This window comes from Telopea speciosissima, chromosome 8 (assembly GCF_018873765.1).
Source record: "Telopea speciosissima isolate NSW1024214 ecotype Mountain lineage chromosome 8, Tspe_v1, whole genome shotgun sequence".
NCBI lineage: Eukaryota > Viridiplantae > Streptophyta > Magnoliopsida > Proteales > Proteaceae > Telopea > Telopea speciosissima.
In genome coordinates, this window is record NC_057923.1 from 9,205,760 (window position 1) to 9,230,355 (window position 24,596).

Genomic DNA, 24,596 nt, shown 5'->3' on the forward strand with positions numbered 1-24,596 from the left:
CCTTTTTTCCGGTAATCTCCTCTCCCCTTTTCTTTTTCTTTTTTTTGTTTGTTGTTTTGCAGGTCACGCCGGTTCTGGCGTTGGTGTTGCCATGGATATGGCCGACTCCGTTGCCCCTTCCGCCGTGCAAATCTAGTGGCATTGTCACCGTTCACCGAAGCTCCTTTCGGCGCGATAGTGTGCCGGCTCGTGTGGGCATGATGGCACTGATCTTTTCGGCACTTGTGGGGTCTTTTCGATTGGCATGAAAGTGCAAGCGCTTATCAGTTGCTGTGTCGACAGCTCTATTCATGGGGAAATGGCTTTCAGCCATCCCCTTCTCTGGATGGCTCAGTCTTTGGCATGCAAGACCGGGTCGATTTCCGCTCTATGGTTCTGGGTTTTGTCTACCCATATTACCTGTTTGTCATGCTACCTATCCTTTTTTCGTTTCTTTTTATGTATCGTGTTTTTTCTATTGGCGTTGGGCACGCGTGAATGAATAGCCATATTATCTACCCAAAAAAAATAAATAAATAAAGACTACCACTTGCTTTGGGATTTTTCTATTTTTGGTATTTGGTTCATTGTGGACACCTGAATTCTATTTTCCTCTGGTTTTTTTCAATCTCCAGAAAGGACCATACTGAATATTTAGTCCTAAGTTCAGAGCACATGGTTAATGTTCAAATGCATTCTAGTTTTCTTTCCTTCTAGATATATCTTCTAGAACATACTTTTTTGCTTAAACTTTGTGGTGGGGAATGGGGATGTTACATAAGTCCATGTGGATCGCATGTACCACAATGTCCTGCAGTCCTAAAGAACCTCAAACATTATTTCCTTCATGTCCCCTTTCGATGACTTTTGAATTGCAATCCAAAAGGAACTTGACGATGCTTAATCGGCCGGTGGTTGCGGCGACATGAAGAGGGGTGTTTCCATTTCAGTTTGGCTTCAAGAGAAGAGTAGGGCATCGCTGTAACAGAAGTTACAAGATGGAATAGTGTCATAAGCTCGCTGCCATGTGAGCCACTGTCTTCCCTTGAAGATGAGTTGCAGGTGCGCAAAGGAAAGGATTTGGGAGTTTTCCCCAATTTTAAACCCTAAACGACTGAAAGGGTTTTGAAACCCAATTGCCCTTGGCAATTTTGTCGGTTCATCTCATATTTTTAATTGTTAGTTATAAACTGATGGAATGGGTGTATGCGATAACGTTTGTAAACCTCAGGGGGTACGCAAAATATTCAAAACTGGGGGTATGATTATACTTTTGTGATACCTTAGGGGTGGTATGTGTAAATTTCCTTTTTTGTTTTTTGATAGAATTTTTTTGTTCATCTTTGATATATCAAAATAATAAATAGAGAAAAAAAAATTACCTTTTTTTTTTTTAACCTGAATATTATTTGAGACCCGGGGAAACCCCTAAAGCTTTATTAAAAGTAGGGAAAAAATAATCATAATCACAATACAAGGGGGGGGGGGACTTAACCCGCCTTATCCCAGCCCAAAGAGAATAAAATAGACCACTCTCACACTCAAGCCTTTCTAAAGAAAACAGAAAACCAAACCCCATATAGAACACCAACTAAACTCAAAATACTGGCTAACCAGCCTTATCTTCTCTGATGATATGTGAAAGATCAGTAGGAAACTCCCTTTGCAACCGGTAAAATGTACTACATTTTGACTTACAGGCCATGTTAGCCAAAAAATCAGCAACATAGTTACTTTCTCTATAAGAAAAAAACACATTCGCTTCCAAATTATCGATCAACTGAGTAACTTCATGGAACTAATACCCGCATTTCCATAAAGGGTACACTCTCGTTGAGTAAACCAAACTATTGTTTTGAAATTCGAGTTAACATGACGTATGGCCCATGTTAGCACACATTTGAAGGCCATCCAGGAGAACCCTCAATTCTACTTCAGTATTGGAACATATGCCATAGAGGCTTGCAAAGGCCATAAGAAAATTACCGTTCTGATCACAGATGTTGCCACCACCTCCCACCTCTATTTAAGCCTAGATTTCTTTTAGTCCTCCCATCAATATTAATTTTAATCCTATTGAATGGAGGACACCTAATAACCGAGGAGAGACAACAAATAGAGAAAATAACTTGATACCCCCTTTTTTTTATTAAAAGCTACAATCTGAACTTTTACTTTTTTGGTAGCATTGGAACATTTTTTATTTTTGAAAACACTTTTTGTTACTTTGCAATCAAGTATATATTCCATACAACTAATAGTGCCACGTAGAGAAGTGATGTGGTTTCTAGCGCTGGACCGTCCAGCTTCCACCACGGTTGGACAGAATCTTTTTGTCATTCTCATGCTATGGTACGTACGAAGTTGCAAAGGCCTAATGACGGGCGTGGCACTCCAATTTCTCCGAACCCCCACTTCACTGTACATCACGCTGGAAGCAAATTTCTACTTTTCCCTTCTTAAAATCGTCTATGGCGTTTCTCAGTGACAGTTGCAGGAGGTAGCATACACAGTGCCTGCTGTGCATCATCAAAAGGGTCTTAGAATCGGCCAGTGTCCCTTTCATCCGACGAGAGGGAGGGAGAGAGAGAGGGAGGAATGGAGGAGCGCCGGAAAGATCTGCCCTCGCTCGTGTTCAGATGGGACATGTTTCTGAGTTTCGGCAAAGACACTCGAGACAACTTCACCCGCCGTTTATACGAGGAGCTTTTGCGGAACAACGTCCGGACGTTTCTGGACGATGAGGGTTTGAAGGGAGGAGACGAACTCGCCCCGGGCCTGTCGGCGGCGATCGACGAATCGGCAGCATACGTTGCAGTTATTTCGGAAAACTACGCGTGCTCGAGGTGTCTGGAAGAATTGGCCCAGATCTTGGAACGCAAGCGCCGGTTGCTTCCGGTGTTCTACAACGTGGATCCTTCTAACGTCCGCCGGCAGGAGGGTCCCTTCGAAAATCCCTTCAGATACCTTGAGACACGTCATGGCGTAGACAAGGTCCAGAGATGGAGAAAAGCTTTGGAAAAATCTGGTGGCAAGAAGGGTTGGGATTCCATGAACTGGTACTTCCTTGCTCTTTGATTTCTCTTCCTTTTTCGTTCTTTGGTACTTCTTGTCATTTTCAGATAGTATGTGCGTGTTTTTGTGTCGTCCGATTGGTTTTGTTTTTCTGAGAGTTGATAAAGTAGCCATACACTGTATCGAGTGTGGAATCTGGAATTGTCTAATGTTAAATATCAATGGATGAAAATATGAGAAAATTACTTGGACACCCCCTTAGGCTATTGCCCGTTTTCTTACTATCCCCTTTTTTTCAAACAATTACTTGAACTCCCCGTACATTTTACCATTTCATTCAAGTAGGTCATGTTCGTTAGTTTAGTGATGATGTCATCGGTTAAATTTTTTGTAATGCCTAAACTACTCTTAAAGGGTTTCGAAGTGACAAATTTACCTCCCTTCTTCTTCTTCTTGCAACCCCACCACCCCTACCCCCTATTGCATTGCATCTGCAACACGACTGTTCAGTGCCAATAAGATATATGGGTCAAGCCCACATTGAATCTCATCCTAAATGTTCCGCTTATATTATACCAAATCTGATTCCTGTACAACTGATTTCTGAACTCTAATGCCAGATTTGGGGGCGCATTTGTTAACATATGAACCGAATCCAACCTCACCTCTCCGGGTCTCAAAGAGAAGGCTTGAGGGCTTGAGGGCTTGAGTTGCAATAAGCCTATCGAAGAAGTAGAGCTCGATTTCCAAGTATTCAAACCTCACATCAATCTTGGGATTTGGGTTGGAGAAGTTAGCGAGAAATATGAAATCACCATTTACATAGTCTGGGTGATGCAGATTCATTATCGAAATGGGCTTATTTCTTTAGAAATAAGTCTAGGGTTGGAATATATATATGTTGGGCCTTTGATCCCAAGGGTTTTTTATGTAATAGGCCATTTTTATGGGCCTAAAGTTGGGTTACATGAGTTGCATACGGGAATAGCCCTATACATAGTTTATTTTCATGTTTTTAATGTTTTAAATTGAACCGGTTCAAAGCTGGTTTGAACTAGTAGTTCAATTTAAGTGATTTTATTAGTTTTTCTTTTAGTTGTTTAGTTGGGCTGGATTATGACTCTATTTTGAATCTATTTCAGTTTCCTAGTCAGTTTAAGTTAGCTAATAGGTTAAGGATTGGATTAGGCCTTTCCTTTTTAGTATCTAAGTCTATTTTTGAGTCTTCTATATAAGTTTGTAAGGGAGGCCAGCATTGAAAACGAATTTGATTAATGAAAAAACTTTTGCTTGCTACCATAGTTGCTGCTGCTCTGAGAGTATTGCATCCTTGTGGGTTTATCAAGGTGCAAAAGGTAGGTGGATCTCCTACGACTCCTTACGCCGTGATGCACTGATGGCTGGGAGAGTCTCCATTGAAGTGGTTCTATCCTTCTCCAGTGCTCAATCCAGTAAAGTTAGTTTAATTTTCTGCAATTATCCTTCTCTCCTAATCCTCTACAGCCTTCATCCTTCATTAGATTCAGCCCAAATTCCCATTAGAACCCTAAAACTTGCAACTATTCTTCTTCCCTTCTAGAAGGTCACATGCAACGTGATTTTAGCTAGAATTCTGCCCAGCCAAATCTAACCGTTAGAATCATCTCAAGTTTTGACCTACTGTTCTTGAACCTAATTCATTAACTTGATTTCAGTTTGGTGTAATTCTGACATGCAGATCTGTTTCTGCTGTGAATTTCCAATTCTGCCCTTATTGTTATATTGTTCTTTTGAGGTCACAATTAATACCTATTCTGCTGATCTGTTATTGCTGATTCTTATAGGCTAAATTTGCATTCGATTACTGAACATAACCCTAATTTCTGATCTCTGAATTTCCTGGTTAAATTACTGTTTTGCCCTTTTCCTAGTTGTACTAGGATTCCCCCATATTAGCTGATCTAACGACTGGATCAATTCCAAATTTCAACAATTGTTTCAGCCCCTATTTGGTAAGCTCTTATGGAATTTGGGATCATTCTAACCATCTGATTTTTTGTTATCAAGATTTTCCTTAATCTGAACTATCCTTTGATGAGAAGATCCTGGTTTGGTTCCTAGTTTGATTATTCGAATCTAGGACTACATTACTGGGGAATCTAAGTAAACACTATTGAGGGTCGCACTGGTAGTTTCGAGTAATGGGTACTTGGGTTTGTAGACGAGGTAGATGATCAAGGTGGAAATTCCGGCAATGATGAGAAGAAGGCTGAAGATGAGACAAATGATAGCGTAACACCAAACGAAGGGGTTAGTCCGGCGAGGCTTCCGGAGTAGGGTGGCATTCCTTGGTTTGCCGACGATGAAGTCTGTCACCGGAGACTGTTGATTCAAGTTCAAGGTTTGCTTTGATAAGACAATTTGATTGTGAGGTGTGGGATTGTAGCGCTTCTGAGGTGGTGGTGGAAGCGGTGGAAGTGGTGGTGGTGGAAGTAGTGCTGGAGTTTTTGAGGGAAGTATCTTTGGGTTTGGGGACTGGGGAGGGAGGGGTTTTGGTTTTCAGAGGAAACCCTTGAAAACAAAGAAAAATGGAGGATTTGTGGAAAAAAAAATCTGGTTACAGCAGCTTTGCCTGGAATTTCAGATTGATTGAGCCTCCAACAAAGAATCCTTGAAAGATCTGGTGAGAACACCAGCTCTGATGAAGAAATTTCATTAACAGCTGAGACTGAAAAAACGAGGAAGAAGAAGGAGGAGGAGGGTAAGTTGGCCATTTAACTTCATAAGTTTCAGTTGAATAACTAATTAGGGTAAAATAGACATTTCCATTTAAAACACTAACAGCAAACTAACACCGTCAGGTTTCAAGGGGTGTCACGTAATTGTTTGAAAAGTTGGGGATAGTAAGAAAACGGGCAATAGTCTAGGGGGTGTCCAAGTAATTTTCTCTAAAAATATTTAATCTCCATTGACAAAAATAGCTGCATGTCAATGTCAATGTCAAATGCTGGTTTCGGTCAAGTTTATTTGTTCATGTAGAAATGAAAAGAGTAGGAGTAAATTACTGCCCTCTCCCCTCGATTATGCCTGATGACAAGGCCCACCCCTGCATATTGAGTGATAGCTCTCCCCTCCCCTGAAATCAAAAGATTCTATCAAAAGTGATGCTTGCCTTGGCTCTTCCAATACCCCCGCTTAGTTGACGCTATGAGAACTATGCTGACATTGTCCCAGAAGACTGCTAATGCCCAAAGCCCCCGGGTTTCTTGTGCTACTTCAATCCACATTGAGTTAAATTATAGTAAAAGGAAAAGTGTTTCCATCATCCTGAATGTTATCCTTGTGAGGCTTTGGTAAACCAAGTGGATTAATTTGTGTCTATTTAATTTTTTTAATCTTTGTTTGAGACCCCAAAAAAGAAAAAATTGGTGGCTTTCTATTCTCTGTCCAGACAATATTCCTTTTCATTTCAACTAGAATAATGAACTTGTTATGTGTTCAGAGTTTTGTTTCCATTATCTATGTCTGTCAATGCTTTTGACAGGAAGGACAACTCGCAGTTGATACAAGATATAATTAAGAATATTTTGCGTGAAGTGAATAACACTCCCTTAGGTGTGGCTAAACATCCTGTGGGAATCAAATTTCGTGTTGAAGAGCTGATGAAATTGTTAGATGTTAAATCCAATGAGGTTCAAGTCATAGGATTTCAAGGGATGGGGGGTATTGGCAAGACCACCCTTGCTAAGGCTGTTTACAATAAGATTGCTTCTGAATTTGAACACCGAAGCTTTATTTTTGATATCAGGGAAACTTCGAGCCAACATAAAGGTTTAATTTCCCTTCAAAAGCAACTTATCCATGATCTTTTCAGTGAAAAATTCCTTGCAAATGAGGTTAGTGAAGGTATCATTAAGATCAGAGAAAGAGTTAACGAAAAGCGAGTTCTTATTGTTTTAGATGATGTCGATGATGCAAGCCAACTTGATGCGGTAGCTGGTGCAAGGGATTGGTTTTTTGATGGAAGTATAATCATTATCACCACAAGAGACAAGAAAGTTTTAAGGAAACCATTTGTTAATGAAATCTATGAGGTGAAAGAGCTTAGTTCCATTGAATCGCTTCAACTCTTCAGTCATCATGCATTTGGTAAGGGAAAACCTGCAGATAATTTCTTGCATCTCTCTGAGCAAGTTGTGTCCCTCACAGGAGGACTACCTTTGGCTCTAGAAGTATTTGGAGCTTTGCTGTTCAATAAGAAAAAGGAAATGGAGTGGGTAGAAGCACTGGAGAAGTTGAGAAAGATTCAGCCCGGTAATCTTCAAGAAGTTTTGATGATAAGTTACAATGTTCTAGATGAAGAAGAGAAGTGTGTATTTCTTGACATCGCTTGTCTCTTTGTCAAAATAAGGATGGATAGAGAAAGCGCCATTGATATATTTAAGGGCTGTGGTTTCAATGCGGAGATGGTGATCAAAGACCTTACAGAAAAATCTCTCATTAAGATTGGGTATGACAATACCTTATGGATGCATGATCAACTTAGAGACATGGGACAGATGATTGTTCGAAAAGAAAACCTTATAGATCCCAGCAAGCATAGTAGATTGTGGGATCAACATGAAATAATGGATGTTCTGAATTTTAGGAAGGTATGAACTAAATTCTTGATAGCACTTCTTTTTCTCCTCTCTTATTCTGACAGCGTCCTCTACAGAATTTTTATAGAGAAGCTGAGCCAATCAGAGAATAATTAAAGTGACTTGACAAGTGTTCCCCCCCCCCCCCCTCCTTCCAATGAATCAATAATTTGTTTAGACATCCTTTGGGGACTGACAAGGACACAACTTCTTTTGTTTATTGGAAAATATACCCTTAACTCTTGGGCAGGCTTCTGTAAACTTCTGTATAGGTTTCATGCTCAACATAATAGCATAACAAAGAAGCTGAATGGAGAGTGGGACTTCATGGCACCCACTAATGAAGGGGAGCCATGATTTTGAACCTCTTGTCTTCAGTCATGTGCCCCACATAGATTTGAAGCTTTAAATTTTATTTTTTCTTTTTGACTTGGGAAAATTTCTAGAAAATCATCACAGAAAGAACTATTCTCTAATTTTTTGTGTCAAAACCTAAATTTACCCCTCACTATCTTTTGCCTTTTGTCTGTTTGAATGTTCAAAATGGCAACACCACCACTAAAAATCATGTTGTAAGTGTTTAAAAATACATTTAAAGGGTTAGCAAGCCTTCTTATATGAAGGACAAAATACTGCAAAAAAAACACATTTTAGGATACTTCTCTCTTTTCCCCATGCTTTGATTGTTAGAGAGCTATTAGAGGGGTAAGATGACGCCCTTAGTTTTGATGGATACACAAATTAAACAATCGACTTTTGGTTGGGATGCTACTTGTAGATATTCCTGTCTGGTGTTTCCTCTCTTTTTCCCCCTACTTTTTTGAGATCCTCCAAATTAAGAAATAGACGATGATTTGGCAGGCCGGTGGCCTATTTCAACTGTATGGTTCACCATCTATGGGCTTTACCCTTGAATTTTGTTGAAATATTGATCCGGTTCATAATTGGTTCTCTACAATTGGTTCTTTTCTATGTAATGTCTAGATTCAATGTACCTGCATGCTAGATAAGGCCTATGAGTCAGCCCTAGCTAGCATCCCTTATTTGTAATTCCTTTTCATCATTATAAATAGAGTAGTGGCCTCTATCACTCTGACAAGCCATTATTCTCTCAACTCTCTTCTCTTCTTCTCTAAATTCTTCTTGGTATCAGAGCCCAATTCTTTTGGGATTTTTTTTTCTTGATCTCTTGTGAAGGTCAGCCCCGTAACAGAGGCTTCGGCCTCCCAAGGCTAAGCATGGTTACCTAAATGTCATGCTGCCTCCTTTGCTGACCACTAACACCACCACCGCCACCATTTCTGCCGTTGCCACCACCATCTGAGGGTTTACCGACCATATGACCAGGGGCCTCAACCCTAACCTCTGACGCCGTCCGCTGCACTAGGGGCCTCTGCCCCTTTGATCAACCCCGCCAAGTACCAACAGGGGTCTTTGCCCCTCCGTTTGACGTTACCAGGCCCCGCCAGGGCTTTCCGCCCCCTGTTCGATGCCGCCTGGCCTCTGCCCCCTGTTTCAACACCGCTAGGCTCCATATGGGGGATAAGTAAGAGAAGAGGGGAAATCTGAGAAGGGAAACCTGAGAAGAATCAGAGTTGCAGGGGAAAAGAGAAGAAACCGTGAAGAAGAAGAAATAGAGGCGGGGGGGAAGAAGAGAGAGCAAACGCACACAATTCAAACTCAATTCATTCTTTCATTATCTCAATGATGGGGGATTACATCATATATAAAGAAAAATAAAACTCACTGATGCAAGAGAATTTTGGACCGGCCTGGCCCAACTGGTGCACTACCTTGGACTGACCCAACTCAATTGAACCGGGTCTAGTTTGAATTTTTGGATCTAGTAGTATTTTTGGAATTTATCTTATTTGGGGAAATAATGTGTTTCATTCTTTCATCATCTCAATGATGGAGGATTCCATCATATATAAAGAAAGATAAAATACTCCTAAAAAAAAAAAACTCATTGATGCAGGAGAATTTTGGACCGGACCGGCCCAACTGGTGCACTACCTTGGACCGACCCAACTCAATTGAACCGGGTCCAATTTGAATTTTTGGATCTAGTAGTATTTTAGGAATTTATCTTATTTGGGGAAATAATGTGTTTTAGTTTATTTTATTCTCTCTTTATTTTAGAAGTTAGTTACGTAGGATATTTGGTTTCCAATTGTTTTTGTTTCCCTCTTTGGATAAGTTTTAGTTAGAGGGTGAGTTTTATTTTTTCAGGAGTCTTTTATTTTTCTTTATATATGATGTAATCCCCCATCATTGAGATTATGAAAGAATGGATTGAGTTTCTGTTTCTGGTTGTGTGCGTGTGCACTCTCCTTCCCCCCCCCCCCCTCCTTCTCACGACCTCTTCTCTTTTCTCCAAGCAACTCTGATGCTTCTTAGATTTCCCCTCTTCTCCTTCCCGGTCCCCCATTACTCACCCTCTAACTAAAACTTATCCAAAGAGGGAAACTAAAACAATTCGAAACCAAATATCCTACGTAACTAACTTCTAAAATAAAGAGAGAATAAAATAAACTAAAACACATTATTTCCCCAAATAAGATAAATTCCTAAAATCCTACTAGATCAAAAAATCCAAATTGGACCCGGTTCAATTGAGTTTGAGTTGATCCAAGGTAGTGCACCAATTGGGCCAGCCCGGTCCATGATTCTTCTGCATCACTCTGCCCCTTGTTTCGTCGCCGTCCAGCACTGCTAGGGGCTTCCACCCCCTCTCGCTGCACCTGAGGCCCTCTCGCCCCTTGCTCCAACACCGACAGAGGCTCTCGCCTCCTCTTTTCTTTCGATCGACTTTACAAGGGCCGCTGCCCCCTTATAGTTGCTGCTGCATGTTGTTTACTCCACTTTGCCGCTGGACTGCTTACATGCCAGGTTCTTTTTTCGCTTCTCATTGATTGATTATTGCCCTTCTATGCTTCCACTTTCGAGTTGATTGTTCTCTACATGTTTGTGAGTACTTTTTTGGCCCCCTCTACTATTACTTTTTCTCCTTAAATGGAGGACAGTTCAACTACATCTACAAGGAGAGTTGAGGGTAGTGTGGAGGGTCGTCTTGGAACCCATGACCATAACCCTACTCTCCCAATTGGGCCTACTAAGTTGAATGGGGCTAACTACCTGACTTGATCTCGAGCTTGTATGCTCACGATACGTGCTAATAATCTCCAAGGTACTAAAACTCAGAACTCGACCCCAACTCGAGTTAGAAACTAAATGGAGGTTGATTCTAATGGAGGAACAAGGTCTAATAGCAAGAGGAAGAGAAGGAGAAGTGAAGAAGGAAGAAGAAGATAAGAGTTGAGAGAAATCATTAGAAGAGGAAAAACTATTCCTCTCCCCTATATTGTTTCATTAAACACTCATGGAAATTATGTATACCTCCCTAGGGAGGTAGAAGGTAAAAAAGTAATAAAGATAAAATTACAACTTAACATAACATTCCAGTAAATAAGAGACTAAAGTACCCCTAATCTCTAACACTCCCCCTCAAGCTGGAGAATAAATGTCATGCATTCCCAGCTTGCATAATAGAGTACCAAACTGAAGAGAAGTAAGCCCTTTGGTGAATATGTCCGCCAATTGATCACCAGTCTTCACAAAAGGAGTGCAAATGTAGCCAGAGTCTATCTTCTCCTTGATGAAGTGTCGGTCCACTTTGATGTGCTTTGTTCTGTCATGTTGCACAGGATTGTGGGCTACACTTATGGCAGCCTTGTTATCACAATAAAACCTCATAGATGCTTCAGTATCGAACCCCAACTCTTGGACTAACCTCTTCAACCATAGGAGTTCACAAACTCCATGAGCCATAGCCCTAAAATCAGCGTCTGCACTAGATCTGGCCACCACATGTTGCTTCTTACTCCTCCAAGGGACTAAATTACCACCCACAAATGTACAATAGCCTGATGTAGATTGTCTATCTGAAATTGAACCAGCCCAATCAGCATCAGTGTAGCCTTCTATCCTCAAATGGTTTTGCCTGGTATAGAGAAGACCTTTTACTGGAGAAGATTTCAAATATCTGATGATGCGATATACAGCATCCAAGTGCTCACTCTTGGGGGCATGCATAAATTGGCTCACCACTTCAACTGCATAAGTGACATCTGGGCGAGTCAAAGAGAGATAAATCAACTTCCTTACAAGCCTTTGGTATTTTCTTGCATCAACAAGGGGAGGTCCACAGTCTTCTCCAAGCTTATGATTCTGCCCATTCTTGATCTCTTCTCTCATAACTAATTGGCTGTATTCTTTTATCTCAATCCATCATCATCTACGTTCCACCATCAACCTCTTCCTGTATTCCAGTTGGAAGTCCTACCAATATTTTTCCAATGCAGTTATTTATGACATCTTTGCTCCATGTTAATTTGGTAAAAGGGAGCCTTGTGTACTTGCACTTACATTTATTTGGGCATGAGCTTTATGGTTGGTAGAGAAGCTTGTTGTCCTAGTTAGATCGTAGATAAGCTGCAAATCCAGGTTCAAACGCAGCACATAGACGGGTAAAGCCCATGTTATTGTATGTGCTGTTACATGCAAGATTTTATATTCTGCTAACATCAAAAAAGGTGGAAAAACTTTGTGTTGTGCCCCCATCAAAAAAGTTATACATCTTTGTATTTTATTGTTCTACCGTTGACTGTTCAGTTCCAGTCTTGTGAAGTTCTCTTTATATGTTTTGGCTTTAGGGAACAGGTGAGACTCAAGCTATAATCCTTGATTTTGAAGATCATAAGAGGATTTTAGAGTCAAAGGTTTTAGAGTCAAAAAGACCATCTACAATCAGCAACTGGAGTCCCATTTCATACTTGAATGAAAATTTCAAGAATGCATTTTATTTTAAAGCTGAAGAAGATAACGATCAGGTCAAATTGTGCACCAAAATGTTTCAGCCAATGATCAATTTGAGACTACTTCAAATCAATCATGTGAACTTGGAGGGAGACTTTAAGCATATGCCTGCTAATCTGAAATGGCTACAATGGAAAGGGTGCCCTTTGGAAGCTCTTCCTTCTGATTTTTGCCCGTGGAAACTTGCTGTCATTGATCTCTCAGAGAGTAAGATTAAACAAGTATGGAAGCAAAGATCGTGGAAAGGTCAGTTCAAGGTGAGTTCTCACCGACCCCAGTTAGCTACATTGATCAACTTGTCAACTTGAGAACATGCCCCTAATGTCTTGATCCCAAGTGGTCACCTAATTCATCTTTTCCCATCAGTCCTTTAGTTTTTCTTGTACTGGTTGGTTCTTCACCTTAAAATGACTTTAACATTGTGTAACCTTGAATGAGCTGTGTCTATGATGCGGCATTGACTGCAAGGCATTTGTTCTCATCCATGGGTACGAAACATATTTGCATGCACATATTAAATGGATATATTTGGGTTGTATAGGAGGAAATCAAGAACATAGCTTTTTGTACATGCACCACCAAACACTGCCTTCACCATTTTTGCCTGAATTCCAATTTGATGATGTAAAATATAAAAGTGAAATTTTTGTTAAAAAACCGTGTTAATCAATTGAATCATGATGAGCACCAGTAGAAAAACAAAACAAATGAACTAGTTTGTGTGTATGGATGAGAGAGAGAGGAGTTCACTCTAATAGTGTAACCTTTTTGATTGATAAGTTCGTAAATATTTGAGATGATGGAGCTTGTTAAGGTGGAGCTCTGGAGCAATATCTTAGTAAGATTGGTATTAGAGGAGGGGACATGTATTGCCAACTTTATCTAATCCATCCTTAACTATAAAGTGGGATCATTACCATATATTTCCATCTGTGTGTCAATATAGTAGTCCTCTTCCTGTTTCGTTTTGAGTGAGTTCATGTCTCCATGATTGGTTATTTATTCTGTTGCAGCTGACAGCCTTGTTCTTGAACAGATGGCTAAGGATTTGCAGGTCATGAATCTCCGTGGTTGTTGTAATCTAACTGCTACACCTGATTTCTGTGGGCATCCAAAATTGGAAAAACTGATTCTTGAGCGTTGTTTAAAGCTGAAAGAGATTCATAAATCAGTTGGGGATCTTAGCATGTTACGCCTTTTAAACCTGAAAGACTGCTGGAGTCTTGAGAATTTGCCAAATGATATCTCTGGGTTGAGAAAGCTTGAAACCCTTATCCTCTCTGAATGCTTGGAGCTGAAACAATTACCAGAAGATTTGAGGCCCATGAGGTCTTTGACAGAGCTTTTGGTTGATCAAACTGCCATAGTAAAGCTACCTGATTCTGTATTCCATCTCGAGAAACTTGAGAGGTTGAGTCTCAGAAAATGTTTGTCACTGAAGCAACTACCACTTTCAACAGGAAAATTGGTTTCTTTAAGAGAACTTCATCTTGATGGTTCTGCTTTGGAAGAACTACCTGATTCCATTGGATCGTTGGAAAACCTGGAAATTCTAAGTTTAACGAGTTGCAAATCAGTCACTGCAATTCCTGATTCCATTGGCAATTTGACATCATTGTTGGAACTTTTTCTTAATGGTAGTGCAATCAAAGAACTGCCAGATTCTGTTGGCTTTCTATCTAATTTGAAGCTCTTATATTTGAGTGGTTGTCAGTCTCTTTGCGAATTGCCTGCTTCTATCGGAGGATTAATGTCTATGATTGAACTTCATCTGGACTTCACACCAATCAGAGAACTACCAATTCAGATTGGAAAATTGAACATGCTTGGGAAGCTTCTGATGATTAACTGTACGGCACTTGCCTGTTTACCAGTTTCAATTGGATACATGTCAAATCTAACTACTTTGGTCCTAGAAAATGGCATTATAATGGAGTTGCCAGAGTCTATCTGTTTATTGCAGAAGCTTGAGGTATTGAGGGTCGCAAAATGTAGACAGCTTAGCCGACTTCCAGAATCAATCGGAAAACTAAAGAATCTGCGCTGGCTCCAGATGGAAGAAACTGGTGTAGCAGTACTACCTGAAGAATTTGGGAGGCTTTCAAGTTTAATGGTATTGAAAATGGGAAAAAAAAACCCGCATCCTGAACTGTCCGAAAGCACTGAATGTACCGAGTTGACTGCTCTCAATCCAAAGGATGGCTCCCATAAGCTCCTTGTTCTTCCTACTTCTTTCTCAAATCTCTCTTTATTACGTGAACTTTATGCTTCTTCCTGCAAAATATCTTGGATTCCTGATGATTTTGAGAAGTTGGCATCATTAGAGATCTTAAATCTGGGTCACAATAATCTCTGCAGCCTTCCATCCAGCCTAAGTGGTCTTTCTGTTCTCAAGAAACTGTATTTATCACATTGTACAGAGCTCAAGTCTCTCCCTCTGCTTCCCTCAAGTTTGGTTCTTCTAGATGTTACGAATTGCACTTCACTGGAAAGTATATTTGGTCTGTCAAATTTGGAGAAACTAGAGGAGCTGCACTTCACAAATTGCAAGAAAGTAGTGGATGTTCCAGGCCTTGAATGCTTGAAGTCTTTAAGAAATTTGTATATGAGTGGTTGTAGCAAATGTCATCCGGTCATAAAGAGAAGATTCTCGAAGGTACTCTCTCTCTCTCTCATGCTCATAATGGGGCTAGTAACTTCAGATTTTGATATTGTTGGTGAATCCATGCTCTGACAACATTGCTAGGTATCTGTGTAAGCTAATGCATGCTGAGTCCTGCACACAAACGGCCATATTCAAAGGTTTAATGACATGTTTTGACTACAGGTTGCTTTAAAGCATATGCAATCTTTAAGTTTCCCTGGAAGTGAAATACCAGACTGGTTGGTTAAGGAGACACTCAGGTTTTCAAGCCGAAAGAACCATAAGGTCAAAGCTGTGATTATAGCTGTTGTCATCTCTCTTGACCAACAATTACAAGATGACAATAGAAATAAGTTTCCTGCTATTGTAGACATTCAAGCGAATCTCCTTACAGATGACGCGCATGCGCCAAAACAGAGACACACGATGAAATTGCTAGGAGTTCCAATGACTGATGAGGATCAAGTATATTTCTTCCGCTATCAAAATCATCAACTAATTTTGGGCCTGCATGACGGCGATAAAATTCAGGTAACAGTGCGAAACACACCATGGTTTAGAGGACTTGAATTGAAGAAGTATGGGATCCATCTGGTTTTTGAAGATGATGATGACTATGATGGTGATGAAGAATCATTGACTGAAATCCAACAATCCGTCTCTGAAAAACTGGCAAGGTTTTTCAGTTCCTTGTGATAACTTTGCCAAACCTTTTGTTATAATGAATTAGGAGTGGTGCAACAATTGCAGCTTGAAATGACAATCTCAAGCAGTAGAAATCTTATTCTCTCATTTTGGTCTTCCTTTCTCCAACCCCTTATCAATGTGGGAAAAATCATTCTCACGAGGCCATGCTTGCCAAATAACTGACATAGGTTGGTCAGTGTGTGATAGTTTAAGCTAAGGGTGTCAATCGAGTGGTTTGGTTCGGTTTTTTTTTCAGTTTTGGTCGGTTTGAGTTTCAGGGAAATCGAAACCGAATCAATAAAGACTCTTCGGCTGGGTTTCGGTTTGGTTTGGATTCGGGTTCATTTAGGTTTGTGTTAGTTTCAGTTTGGTTCGGTTTGAAAATTGGGTATAGATTGGTTTTGGGTAGGGTTTTTAGGGTTTGGGTTGGTTTTAGTGTTTGGCCTCATTGGTGGTCTGTCGGTTTAGTCCGAACTGATACCGAAATGTGTTCTAACCTGCAAACCGAAGGCAAACCGATAAGGCCTTGTTTCGGTTTGTATTGAGTCAATCAAGCTTGGCCGGTTTTGCCACCTTTAGTTTAAGCTATACCCATTACTAATAGGGTGGATCAGTTTCTAATTTTAACGGGTTGGTTCTAGAATGGTCCGATTTCAGCCCCAAATTGTAATTTTAATTCCAAATATGTTGGGTTGTATGCAGGTTTTGAGTGGAAGAGAAGTGGGCACAATCGTGGGGCTAAAATTTTCCCCCAATATCAGTATCATTTTTTCACTTTTTTCCCCTCCCTTTGGTGGCATTTCTTACTTTGAATTTTTTTTTTGAAAAATGAAGGAATAAAAGGGTAGTTGAAACTTGAATGTGCCGAGGAAAATGCCAATGCTGGGAGGCTTCATATGATTGAATTGGCTTTGAAATTGCTACATCACCTTCCCATATAACAAAAGTAAGTGGGCCAAGTTAAGAAGCTTTGCCTTGAGTTTTATAAAAAATAAAAAATAAAAAAATTTGATAATAAAAAGAAAATGGTAATCAAAGGAAAGATAGACCTTGAATTTCATAAAATTACAATAATGCATTTCATATTAATCGATTTACTGGTTTTTCTTTTAGATTTTGTTGTTTAGTTTTTCTTGTAGGTGAAGGGGGTTGGAATTTGTTTAAACAAAATTCAATTTTTCCTATGAAATTATTTGAAGATCAAGGGAAAAACCCATATATGGTGAAGAGTTATAAGATTAAGATGAAACACCAAATTTGACGGAAAATTTGACAAATTATCAATCTACAGTTCTACACAGCAAAAAACACAGTACACGACTGGTAAACCTTTATACTTTTTTTTTTTTTTTTTTTTTTTTTGGAGGGAGGGGATGTTATGTACAATAGTCCCACATCAGTCCTATAAGGGCTTGGATGTTGCATATATAATATTGGGTTCCCTCCTCTTGTAGACCAGTTTATGAGGGTCAAGTCTTCCAATCGTAACATTGGTGCTTTCATTGACCCGTCTTTTACGATTGACTACTTAGGAGGGGCAACCTGGTGCCAGAACGAGTCCCTAGGAAAGGGCTACCTGTCACCGAACAAAATCCTGGAGCAAGGTGGTGCCGCCTTGAAAGGGCTACCTGATCCGAAGTGGACCGACAAGGATGGTGCCGCCCAGGTTTTATGTTCCAAAACTTAGATTTTATATAGGACGCAACTACAAAGTAAATCAAGTCAGGCAAGAATGTTCAAGGTGTACGTAGTTCATAGCTGCCAAAGGTTAGAATCAAATTCCACACCACTGATTTTAGATGATGCTCATCTTATACTTAATTTCACAATTGAAAGCATCATTTGTAGTTTGGCACTGCATCATCTTAACCAAGTTTCATAACATTGCTCATCCTGGCAACACAACCATATAGAATATAAAAGTGATGTCATTTTGTTCAACAATCAGCAATCAGGCTTTCTAAGAATTCTATTTTGGGAGAGAAAACTCATCCTTCAACCCCATCTGCCGGATGCATGTGTGCGCTTCAATGGTCTGATCATGGTGGGTTTTCACTCATCCTTGTGTGCGCTTCAATGCTTTTGAATGCTGCTAAAGTAGTAATCTAGGTTCACTTCTAAATTTTATGCATTGGATTCAAATGTATCATTTCATGTTGCCATCCTTCAACCCCATTAGCCGTTTAGTCACATCCTCTCAAATGCTGCGGGAGTAATTGGAATCACACCAGCCGGGGAAACAATTGCATCCACAGGAATATCATTAGGAGTGACAGCGATGACGCCCTCATCCATTATCTGCAAAGAATATGACAGTGCAACTGCAGACAAACAAGAGCTAAGCAAGCATCAAAAGAGAAGGTTCAGAAGACTTCCAGAATTAGATTTACCAAAGAGAGGTTGATTCCATTTCCGCTCTGCAGCAAGCTTTTGGTATTTATTCAGGAGCATATCATAATAACTTTTTCGAGTGTGCATCATATAAGGTCACGAACCATGGAAAAGCAAAAACAGACTTCATAAATAACGTGCATGAAAGCATAGTAACCATAATTAAAGGAAGAACTAAAATGAACGAGAAGAAGAAAAAAAGGAGGAATAATTCCATTTTCCTGAAACATGACCCAATAGGATACCATGTGATATTCATTTGTGCTATATTCACACATCAGAGATATGACTAGTTGGCACAACAGACAGGCTAAGGAAGTGAATCACCAAAAGTAACTGATGTGGTGTAATGGGATTTATGAAGCCAACACAGATAGTTGGATAAGGTAGGATGATGATGATGAAGATGGTATAATTATTTGTTTGGTGAAGGGACACTAATAACAGATTGAATGAATCATTTTCCGTTCTGCTACACTGGTCTCTCATTAGGCAAACAATATGAAAAAAAGTACAAGCAAATATAGATCAACTTACCCTCCGCCACGGCCCAGGCGTCTTCCAGATCTGTCAAAGGCGAGCCCTGGTAATAAAAGAATAAAGATCAGAAAGCAGGGATTCAACTACAGCTTTTGGTGTAGTATGGAATAATGCAGTGAATTATTTCCACCACCCCCCACCCTCCCCCAAAAAAAAAGTGAGGAGATGGAAAGGAAGGATTACCTGGTAGAAGGAACAAGTCCACTGGGTCAGTAGCCTGCATAACTGCACCACAAGAACTATTTTAGATGTACAATTGAATTCAGTTTCACCAGCCATCACCAACGGTACCCCAAATCCATGGAGATCCCAAAGGTAAATATAAAACCAAGTCTTATGAAAAAGAACAAGACATCAGAAGAATGTTATCATCAATTAGACAGAAGTGGGTTCAAGTGAAGAGGCAAGGAAATAGTCCCAAAGCTTCAGAAAAGTGGGAAATCTTAATAAGGGGCTAAAAGAATAAAAATATAAAAATGACATTATTATATCTCACTTAATTTTATTTGCAAGATTATTATATCTCATTTACTTTTCTTTGCAAGATCTCTCTCTCTCTCTCTCTCTCTCTCTCTGCAATATATCCTTAAACCTTTTGGGTAAAGGATCGCTGCATTAGAAAAAGGCAAAAACTAAATACTACATTTTTTTTTTTTGATAAAATACAATACTACATGATGGTTTGATTTTATTTTATTTTAAAAAAAAATCAGCAACTGAAGTATGGTTTCACTATATGTAAGCCTATGAGAGATGTACAAGGTAAGCATCAAGAACAGGGACCAATGCAAATAACAGAAGACAGCTATATCACCCACAGTCTCATTAATTAAAATTTTTTTATCTCAACAAAAAAATTTATTTTTACTATATGAGCAAACCACCAACTTGTGGACAATCATGAATGGGAAGCCAATGCAACAACATAAATTCTAAAGGAAGCAACAGCTGTCATGACCATATTTGCTATTCCACCGCCTCAACTCTCGATAACCTATTGGTTGCAGGTTCAAAACTAGGAAACAGACTCTCCTGTGAAGGAGGCAAGGCTGCGTACATTTAGTAGCTGGAGCCTCGTGCACTGGGTAGCTCGTCTCAGAATCTCAATGTCCCCCCCCCCTCCACCCCAACAAACAAAATATGGCAGATCTGAACTCTCCACACCCCCAACCCAAAAATAAAAAACAAAAATAGAGAAAAACAGAAATCGCTCCATTACCTACCGGGCCCTTCCCAAAACAACCTAAGCTTCTTGACTAAAAGTATGGAAGTCGGTGATTATCTTGACTTCTTTTTCCTCCTCTTTTTTTTTTGGGTTGGAGGGGAGGGGGGGGGGAGGGGAGGGAGGGGGTGAGTGGGTTGGAGAGATTAAAAGTATGGAAGTCGGTGATTCCAGGCAGAAACCACTACTAAAAATTGAAAATTCCAGGCTAACAACAAAAGAAGCACATACAAATTATCTGTTGAATTATCCAACCCAAAAGCTTAAACTGTTAGATGGAAAGGCCCAACTGGTATATAAAGTTATTTCAAGGTCTCAAACTTAATTGAAGTGGGAATATTCCCAAACACTCCTCCTCAAATGGTACATGAGGCACATGTGATTCCTCATAACTAGATCGTACACGTGGATGTATTATTGAAGTATTGTAGGAGATCTACATCATCAACTATAAAACAACCTAAGCTTCTCCCTTCATGAACAATGATTCTATTAGGGAAGCATACAATATACAAGGAGAGGTTACGTGCTGTTATGATGGAAGGCTTAATAATTTCTCAGCTAACACTTTCATTGCATCCCCTCTGTTTTTATTTCTCTTATTTTTTTTTCCATGATATGTAATCAAGTTCTCCAAACAAGAATTTACTACATATTAGATACATCAAATGTTCAAATTCCTTGACAATGAATATCTTTGAAAGACGAGGTACCATGTCATGGTACCAAGCGAAAAAAGTAAGCTTATTTGAGAACATCCATGATGCAGAAATAACTCATAATACAGCAATTCAGATCAGGAAAAAAAGTCATGACTTAACATATAAGAAACAAAAGAAAAGGGATACCATCTTCACGTTGATTTCCATCACTGTCTACTGGGGCTGGCTCCAAAATGTTCATTGAATTTGGAATTAGATCAGAGGTATTTGAGATATTGAGCATTCGCATGTAGCTATTCCTATCCTCAACCCGCGGGACATAAAGCTTTTTCCTCTTCTGCTTCTGACCCTCTTGATTGAAAACAAATGATAAGAAATCCGAGACAAACTTAACTATACACTTCACAAAATTCACCATAACAACACAAAAGAAAAATGTAATCTCTTAAGAGAACTGAGGCAGTGTTTGCTTTTGCTTTTGCTTTCAGAAAGCATCCAACATCTAGTTGATTTGCTTGATGAAACAATTGTGCTTCTCCCCTCCCCCCCCCCCCCCCCAACCCCCCACCAACAACGTGCATATGCACATGTCATGGCCAATGCAAACACATGTGTGCACAGATAAAAAAGAAACCTAAAAACAACACATACTGTAAAAACACCTTATAATTCATCTATCAAATGAGCTTTCAATGATGAGAAATTTTGACTCGCATAAAAAGAAAAAATGCAATCCCATAAAACAAACAAAACTGCATATTGACTGTAACCTTAATGGACACTTCACCACCTCCTCAGCCAGCCGTATATTAAAGTTGTGGGACTGGGAATTCACCCCTCCCCATTAGATGAATTCCTTAATACTTATTTGGAAAAAAGGGAAAATGTACTGGTACATCACCATTTTTTTAGAATTGATCTCAATCATCTGATCCATCCATTTATTTCCTAAACCACTCACCATATTTCTTTCATGTGAAATTGTGTATACATGATCATGTGTTTGTGTCTGTCTGTCTGCAAAGTAATGACAACAACTTTCATTGATATCAGCAAAAATGAATTACAAGAAGAGGTACACTATGGTTTATGAGCTGCACATGAATGAACATAAATAAACTTAATCATCCATTTAGAACATTATGGGATATATTTTGATTACAATCATCCAAACAAGTTGAATATTACCCCAAATGATGTATTAAGTGGAACCAACAAGATTATTGTCCTGAAACCTCTTCCCCAACCAGTGAGAAGAATGTGTTCAATCACACACTACCCATATAACAGCTGGCAGTAAGAGTTCTTTTGTAAAACATCAATGCAGTATTTGGAAGGTATCCCAGACATCCAAAATTTCCATAAGCGAAAGGGGTATAAAAAACATAAGATACATAAAGAAGGGGAAGAAGGCCACATTCATTAGTGATCCCACTGACATGCTAATGTACTAGCAGCCTAATCACATTATCGGAAAAATGGCTTTTGAAAGAATGGTCAAAAATATGTCAATTACCTTCTACAAAAAGTCAGGTAGAAAATTCAACTGCCAATCAAGGTATTATATCACTTTGTGCAAATAAAAAGTTGCGACACAACCTAGGCACATCAACAGTCAAGGTGGAATAGAAAATGCACCTTCAGCTGTATTGCACAATATTGCTGATAAAATTTTTGATGTGTTGACTTCCCGCAAGGAATCACAGCTTACATAAGCACATAAACTCTTACTGGACTTAAACCATGAAGCTTCCAAAACAATATCCTGAATTGCAATATCTGAAAGGAGCCAATTTTCGAAATAGGTGGTCACCGAATAAATAGTGTATCTAAGAAATGAAAAGTAAATATATTAAATAAGATTTCTTCCTACGAAGTGTCATCTGTGAGCTATAAAATTTTAATACCATTCCTCTCTCAAGAATTGAGCACAAAAGAACTAAGAAAAAAAAAAATTTACAACACATAAGAAACAACAAAGAGATATAACATAATGACTATGTTGAAATCAGAGTAGGGCATTGAAAAATCTTTTGTTACCTAATAAATACTCTTGAACATAATAATGCATTGATGAAAAAAATCCAAAATTTAGTTCTAGTTTACAGACAACTAATCCAAAACATAGCTCTAGGCTAGGTAAAACAACATTATGTTATACAAATTTTGGAATTATGAAGCATCACAGATTTAGATTTATTATAAAGACCACAGGTTTTAATAAGAAGTTTACCTCTTAAGTATCTGAGAGTTTCTTTCACCAAGAAGAAAGATAAAAATATAACCAGCAATGTTTCATAACTAAATCAAAGCCTAAAAAGAGGTTCAAATTCAAACTTTACCATGTCCATATCTTCTCAAAAATTTGAACTTCCACATTATTTATGTCCCAGTGTATTAATTGAATTGCCCAAGAGTCTTATAAGCAATCAGAAAATACCACTCTGCACCAACCTAACAATAGAAATCGGGTAGGTTCCTTGCCAGTATTTGGATTTGTTCTGAAGGTATTGAAAAAAGGGTAACTAATTGCAGAGTGAAGCAAAATGAATTAATAAGAAATAGGTTCAACGCGGCCGTGACTAGTTGTCACTTGGAATGAAAGGAATCCAGCATGTTTTCCCTTAGCACTAAGTACTCCTACTCCATACAGATAACTAATTTACCTATAGTAGCAACTCCAACGATAATCAGCATTCTCTGCACAGACCAGTTTTGGTCTCTCTCAGACTAAGAACATGAGCTTTCAATTGAACAAAAATTGAATCAAAAAAGAAGAAGAAAAAACCTTCAAGGGATCTCTGTGCGCGAGTCATGAGCTTGAGCTCCTTGCGCACATTTGATCGAAGGGCTTTCTTCTGCTTAGCAATGGCGTCGAGACTAGCGTCTTCATTCATTTTGACGAAGGAGCGGTGAGAGTTACCGGGTGGGGGATGAGTAACAGAACGGACGGACCTGATGGGGAAGTAGATTTGAGACGCTGCGGATGCAAATGGAGAAGCTTGGATCATCAGCAGCACCTCCTTTGTCTTCTGGATTAACCCATCTTTTCTCATATTCTGCACTCGATAAACAAATACCAATCCATCTCCATAGCCATGGAACCTTCCACTTTGGGTTTTTAAAATCGGGAATCGAATCAATGAATCAGTAGTTTCATATCGGAATAGACTTTGACTGATCCAACAGATTTGTGACAATCCCGGCCGATTCCGACCAATTTCAATCCTTTCGGACCTTTGGTATAATTGGTTTTCCTTTACCTTTTTTTAGAAAGCACGCTACCTAGGAATTATTATCCTATGCACTAACTGCACGGTGTTGTACTGCATCGGGCAGCTGCAGAGGCCATGTGCATCATGTGGGGCCCACTGAGTCACATGGCATCTGCTGCACCACACGATGCAATACTGCATCGTGTAGTTACAGTACTGCATCGTGCAGTTACAGGAGAGGATAACGATTCCGCTACCTAGTCACATGGGGTGTCCGGCCCCTGCACCCAGACATAGGGCTACGTAAAATGACCGTCGAGTCCTCAAGAATTTTCACCTTTCCATGAGGGCATGATGATCATTTCACGCAGCCTATGCTGGACACAGGGACCACACACTGCACGCAATCAAGTAATTTCTTGTTTTTTTAACAACTAGGTATCGTTCTCTTTCCCCTTTTTATTTTTGGTTGTTGTTGAAGGGGGTGGAGAGGGGGGGAGGGGAGGGGGTATTAAAATCCTCTGCAATACCAGCGGGGCGGCCGTGCACATCCGGTGGCACAGCAAAGGCCATGTGTGCCATGTGTGCCACCTGGCCTCTGCTTGTGCTGTTAGATGTGCACTGCTGCCCCGCCGGTACTGCAGAGGATCCTGGTCCGGCGAGGGGATGGGGGTGGGTGGGGAGGGATGTGTTTAGTTACACCTTCCAAGAAAATGACATGCTTGGAGTTGAGCTCAGCTCCGC

The 24,596-nt window shown here is 39.7% G+C and overlaps 3 protein-coding genes across 5 annotated transcripts; 2 read left to right on the forward strand and 1 right to left on the reverse strand.

Moving 5' to 3' along the window:
- Positions 1–2,408: 2,408 nt before the first annotated feature.
- Positions 2,409–12,799, forward strand: LOC122672007 (disease resistance protein RPV1-like). Its single transcript, XM_043869515.1, has 4 exons — positions 2,409–2,534; positions 2,566–3,038; positions 6,518–7,625; positions 12,329–12,799. The coding sequence occupies exons 2-4, from the start codon at positions 2,578–2,580 to the stop codon at positions 12,797–12,799; spliced, it is 2,040 nt and encodes a 679-aa protein (XP_043725450.1). The 5' UTR covers positions 2,409–2,534; positions 2,566–2,577.
- Positions 12,800–13,529: 730 nt separating this feature from the next.
- Positions 13,530–15,893, forward strand: LOC122671718 (disease resistance protein RPV1-like). Its single transcript, XM_043869103.1, has 2 exons — positions 13,530–15,147; positions 15,319–15,893. Exons 1-2 carry the CDS (start codon positions 13,549–13,551, stop codon positions 15,829–15,831), a joined length of 2,112 nt encoding a protein of 703 aa, XP_043725038.1. The 5' UTR covers positions 13,530–13,548; the 3' UTR covers positions 15,832–15,893.
- A 2,015-nt stretch (positions 15,894–17,908) lies between these two features.
- Positions 17,909–23,726, reverse strand: LOC122638255 (5-formyltetrahydrofolate cyclo-ligase, mitochondrial). Of its 3 annotated transcripts, none has more exons than XM_043831126.1 (7): positions 23,426–23,726; positions 22,276–22,416; positions 20,824–20,988; positions 18,937–18,978; positions 18,751–18,796; positions 18,213–18,283; positions 17,909–18,143 (listed from the first exon to the last, which is right to left on the reverse strand). In XM_043831126.1, exons 1-7 carry the CDS (start codon positions 23,691–23,693, stop codon positions 18,010–18,012), a joined length of 867 nt encoding a protein of 288 aa, XP_043687061.1. In that variant the 5' UTR covers positions 23,694–23,726; the 3' UTR covers positions 17,909–18,009. The 3 variants fall into 3 exon arrangements, with proteins under 3 accessions (XP_043687061.1, XP_043687060.1, XP_043687062.1); XM_043831125.1 differs by having other exon boundaries at positions 20,824–21,000; XM_043831127.1 differs by lacking the exon at positions 20,824–20,988.
- Between the last annotated feature and the right edge of the window lie 870 nt (positions 23,727–24,596).